General features: G+C 41.2%; 1 protein-coding gene across 1 annotated transcript in view; it reads right to left on the reverse strand.

Moving 5' to 3' along the window:
- Positions 1-175: 175 nt before the first annotated feature.
- Positions 176-5,877, reverse strand: part of CRLF3 (cytokine receptor like factor 3) — a 52,764-nt gene continuing 47,062 nt past the window's right edge. Inside the window, exon 7 of the mRNA XM_017542016.1 lies at positions 176-1,866. Coding sequence (XP_017397505.1) covers positions 1,587-1,866 — 280 coding nt within the window. The 3' untranslated portion in view covers positions 176-1,586. The remainder of the gene's footprint in view (positions 1,867-5,877) is intronic.

The raw sequence follows: 5,877 nt of genomic DNA on the forward strand, positions 1-5,877 counted from the left end.
TTGACCAGGATGGTCTCGATCTCTTGACCTCGTGATCCACCCGCCTCGGCCTCCCAAAGTGCTGGGATTACAGGCTTGAGCCACCGCGCCCGGCCGTCCATTTTCCCTTCTAATGAAAGGTAGATTAAAACTGAATTCATCACATCTCACAGAAGAAAAAAGTACACACATTGTTCTTTTAGTTTTTTATTTTGATTCTGATGGATGGACAAGGTATCTACATTCTAGAACATCTTCTTAATCCCTAAACAAGTGAAAATCTACTTACTTATACATAAAAAGACAAGGAGAAAAGGTCATGATTGTCTAACAGGGAACATGAACCCCCAAATAAATTATCTTACAAAAATATCATACTTGCTTTTCTATTTTTTTACTACTGGTAAAAATGAAAAAAATAATTCACATTAAAATAAAATCTGTAGGCTGGCATAGCAAGACAATTGTTTTTACATATTAAAGTCTTTCAAATAAATATTTTACACACGAATTTAAGTTTTCAAAAAAATAGGTTATTTCCTATATTTTTCTGGTCCACTAAGAGACCACTTATCAAACTGACATTAAACTGGACTGCAGGTCATACTCTGCAAAGAGTAAAATGCATGTCACAGGCAGGTTGGATACACACAAGGGCATATTTCATACATTCGAAATGGCTAACACTGCTGTGCATACTACTTCCATAAGTAGCTTTACCCTGTAAAAATACTGTAGCCTAGGCTGGGCAGGGTAGCTCACGCCTGTAATCCCAGCACTTTGGGAGGTGGAGGTGGGCGGATCATTTGAGGTCAGGAGTTGGAGACCAGCCTGACCAACATGGTGAACCTCATCTCTACTAAAAATACAAAAATTAGCCAGGTGTGGTGGCTGGCACCTGTAATCCCAGCTACTTGGGAGGCTGAGGCAGGAGGATCACTTGAACCTGGGAGCCGGCAGTTGCAGTGAGCTGAGATCATGCCATTTCACTCCAGCCTGGGCGACAAGGGCGAGACTCTGTCCTTACCCCACAACCCCCACCACAAAGAAAGGAAAAAATTATAATGTTTTGGGGACCTAAAGATTATTGAAGATGGGATAAAAGTCAACACTGCTTACAAATACCTGAACACGAAGAGCACAGTCAACATATTCACCTGGACAGCATATGAGCAAATTAATATATTACACAGCTTCTGATCTCTTCCTCTTGTTTTATTCTAAAGAAACTTGGATCCTTTATGATGATTTAAAATATAATATTATGTTAAATTTTCCTGGTCTAATAACCAACTGTAAGAAGTACAGTGGAAGGGTATAGAACTTTCTACATCTTCTCATACTTTTAGTCAATTTGGTTTTTATTATGATGCAATGCTTTAGTTAACAGTATGCTAAAAAAAAGTGGACTGAATTATGATTTTGTCCACAACATTCAAGCCTCTTTTTGCTAAAATATTACAAAATGAATCCAGTAAACACTTTCCATTTCCAATGGCCTAGGTTAGAGATGAATTCAACTTTTTTTTTAAAAAAGCGATTACAATCACACTGGGCTGAGGACAGCTACGTTAAACCCTGAAAACAAAAGCCAAGCACTCAAACATCTAAAACACTAACACTTTCCATCCAGGATAGAAAAATGAGCATCCAAAGTAAAGAGAACCACAAGACTGATCAAGTAACCAATCAAAAACCACTTCTCTGTTATTTGAACTTATAGTTACTCGAAGCTTGAAGTTTCCACCTTCACTATTGGTGGTTCCTAGAGTCACGGCTTCAATGTCAAATGTTACAGTGGACCCAGAAGTAACTGCAGGTAACTGATTTGTCATTTCTTTTCCATTGACAAAAACTGCTCCTAAAATGTTAAGGTAAAGAGTCATTTACATGTGAGCAATAACTAAGAGACCTGAAATAGTTTCTAGATTACTGGTAACATAGCTAATTTGCTAATTCAGATTAAAAAAAACAACAAAATAAACTTGACTTAGCTTTTAGAGTTCTGGTGCAGGACTCTACTCTTTGTTTTTTTTGTTTTTTTCTTTTTTTGGACATGACTACTGCAGTACAGGGCTCAACTCTTTTCCAGCAGAGACTATGAGTTTCTCATATCAATGTCATGAAAAGAAACTTGACACTGTTACAAAATTACTTCCTGTGAAATAGCAAGACTGTTTCCTATGGAATAAACAAGAATCTTATTCTGTGTAATTCTTGACTCAACAACACAATTTTTTTTTTGAACGGAGTTTCACTCTTGGCTGACCGAAATCTCCGCCTCCCAGGTTCAAGTGATTCTCCTGCCTTAGCCTCCTGAGTAGCTGGGATTACAGGCATGCCCAGCTAATTTTGTATTTTTAGTATAGATGAGATTTCTCCATATTGGTCAGGCTGGTCTCAAACTCTGGACCTCAGGTGATCTACTTGCCTTGGCCTCCCAAAGTGGTGGGACTACAGGTATAAGCCACCACACCTGTTCCCCCCCCTTTTTTTTGAGACGGAATCTCACTCTGTCACCAGGCTGTAGTACAGTGGCACTATCTTGGCTCATTGCAAACTCCGCCTCCTGGATTGAATCAATTCTCCTGCCTCAGCCTTCTGAGTAGCTGGGATTACAGGTGCATGCCACCATGCCCAGCAAATTTTTGTATTTTTAGTAGAGATGGGGTTTCACTGTGTTGGCCAGGATGGACTCCATCTCTTGACCTTATGATCTGCCCACCTTAGCCTCCCAAAGTGCTGGAACTACAGGCATGAGCCACCATGCCCGGCCAACAACACAAAATATTAACATGTCATGCTAGTAATTTTTAAAGAGCACTAGAGATGTAGACTGAATGATTTATTATTTGTAAAGAGTTTAGAACAATGCCTGGTACATAGTAGTTACATAAATCAAGTCATTAAGACCAAAGCTTTCAGCCAGTCATGTTGGATAACGCCTGTAATCCCAGCATTTTGGGACGCCAAGGTGGGCAGATCACCTGAGGTCAGGAGTTTTGGGGCCAGCCTGGCCCACATGGTAAAACCCTGTCTTTACTAAGGTTGAGGCTGTGGTGAGCCATGATCATGCCACTGCACTCCATCCTGGGTGACAGAGCAAGACCCTGTCTCAAATCTCTCTCTCTATAGATAGATAGATAGACAGATAGATAGATAGAGATATATATAGTCTCAGCTACTCCAGAGTCTGAAATAAATAAAATATATATGTGTATACATATGCATCTATACATATATATATGACCTGTAATCACAACACTTTGGGAGGCTGAGACGGGTGGATTGCTTGACGTCAGGAGTTTGAGACCAGCCTGGTCACCATGGCAAAACCCTCTCTCTACTAAAACAAACAAACAAAAAAATTAGCTGGGCATGGTGGTTTGTACCTGTAGTTCCTCAGCTACTCAGGAGGCTGAGGCAGGACAATCACTTGAATCTGTGAGGTGGAGGTTGCAGATCACACCACAGCACTCCAGCCTGAGTGACAGAGCAAGATTCTGTCTCCTAAATAAATAAATAATAAGTAAATAAAACATTCCTCTCAAAACAACTGTTAGTACTAACTAGACAGGAAAAATCAGCAAGAATAAAATAGAACTCAACAATACCATCAACCAACAGTATCTAATCCAAATTTAGAAGCATTCCACCCATTAACAGCAGGCTACACAGTGTTTTCAGGTTCCCATAAAACATGAGTAAGTAAATGGCAGGCTTAGGCCATAACTTCTCAATATGGCATGGTGGCTCATGCCTGTAATCTTAGCACTTTGGGAGGTGGGGGCGGGAGGATATCGAGGTCAAGAGATTAAGACCATCCTGGCCAACATGGTGAAACCGTGTCTCTACTAAAAATACAAAAATTAGCTGGGTGTGGTGGCATGCACCTGTAGTTTCAGCTACTCAGGAGGCTGAGGCAGGAGAATTGCCTCAATCTGGGAGGTGGAGGTTGCAGTGAGCTGAGATTGCGACCCTTCACTCCAGCCTGGTGACAGAGCAAGAATCCATCTCAAAAAGAACCACAATAACATTAAATATAAATGGTCTAAGAGGTCAGGACTTCGAGACCAGCCTGGCCAACATGGTGAGACCCTGTCTCTACTAAAAATACAACAACAAAAAAGCTCAAGTGATCCACCTGTCTTGGCCTCCCAAAGTGCTGGAATTACAGACGTGAACCACAGTGCCCGGCCTATAAATCCAGTTTAGCTCTCTTCTTCATCCCTACTCTCATATCCATCATCATGTCCTTTTAAGTCTAATTCAAATATCTATCTACTGGATATGTATCCCTACTGCCACTGGCTCATTTCACAGTTTAATGTGAAACTTACAATTAAACTTAAAAATATATATTTTTTTGAGACAGGTTCTTACTCTGTCCCCAGGCTGAAGTGATTCCCCCACCTCAGTCTCCTGAGTAGCTGGAACTACAGGTGGGCACCACCACACCTGGCTTTTTTTTTTTTTTTTTTGAGACAGTCTCACTCTGTTGCCCTGGCTGGAGCGTAATGGCACAACCTTGGATAACTGCAGCCTCCACCTTGTGGGTTCAAGCAATTCTCCTACCTCAGCCTCTTGAGTAGCTGGGACTACAGGCGTGCGCCACCATGTCAAGCTAATTTTTGTATTTTTAGTAGACATGGGGTTTCACCATGTTGGCCAGGCTGGTCTTGAAGTCCTGACTTCCAGTGATCTGCCTGCCTATGCCTCCCAAAGTGCTGGGATTACAGGTGTGAGCCATTGCGCCTGGCCACATTTTTAAGTGAATAAAAAACAGCTAGGCATAAGCCACCATGCCCAGCCAAAAAATCAGTTCTTATGATTGTATCATCATGCAACTTCTTCCTTCCTGGCACATGTTTGGAATATGAGGTTCCCTATTTGAACAGAATGAGTTCACAGTTAAAGAAAAAAATCAATATTTAAATTACTTTCAATGCTGGGCATGGTGGCTCATGCCTGTAATCCCAGAACTTTGGGAGGCTCAGGCAGGACGATCACTTGAGGCCAGGAGTTTGAGACCAACCAGGTCAACATGGCAAAACCCCATCTCCACTAAAAGTATAAAAATTAGCTGGGTGTTTGTTTACATTGTGTTAAAACAAACAAAAAAAATTAGCTGGGTTTAGTGGTGCACACCTGTAATCCCAGCTACTTGGGAGGCTGAGACAGGAGAATCACTTGAACCCAGGAGGTAGAGGTTACACTGAGCCAAGATTGCATCGCTGCACTCCAGCCTGGACAACAAAGTGAGATTCCATCTAAAAAAAAAAAAAATTAGTTTCAGAGTTCCAAATATTATCACTCCTGTCTCAAATTAAGTTAGGTTTGAGGCATGTCTGTGAACAGGGAGATTCTATACGTATAAATTAAGATGCCATTTCCCTAGAGAGGCTAAGAAAAAAATACATTGAACAAGTATTTGATGAATTAAAGGAATGAGATGAAGATGATTTGTAGAAAACCACTCATCTATCCTCATTCGATCCAATGATTCATTCAGCACACACTTTATCAGGCAAGATGCTCAGTATCAGACACAGAATACAGAAAGTACAAGTAACCAGCTGGGTATGGTTGCTCATGCCTGTAATCCCAGCATTTTGGGAGGCCAAGGCTGGGGAGGATTGCTTGAGGCCAGGAGTTCAAGACCAGCCTGGGCAACAAAGCTAGACCCTCATTCTCTATAAAAAATAATAAAAAATATTTCTTAAGAAGAAAGTACAAATAACCTTTCACAAGTTACAATGATATTTTATCAAAATGCATGGAGCCACAAGAAGCCCGTTTTCCCTTCTTTTTTTTTTTTTGAGATGGAGTTTCGCTCTTGTTACCCAGGCTGGAGTGCAATGGCGCGATCTCGGCTCACCGCAACCTCCGCCTCCTGGG

Source organism: Cebus imitator, unplaced genomic scaffold (assembly GCF_001604975.1).
Source record: "Cebus imitator isolate Cc_AM_T3 unplaced genomic scaffold, Cebus_imitator-1.0 Scaffold140, whole genome shotgun sequence".
Taxonomy (NCBI): domain Eukaryota; kingdom Metazoa; phylum Chordata; class Mammalia; order Primates; family Cebidae; genus Cebus; species Cebus imitator.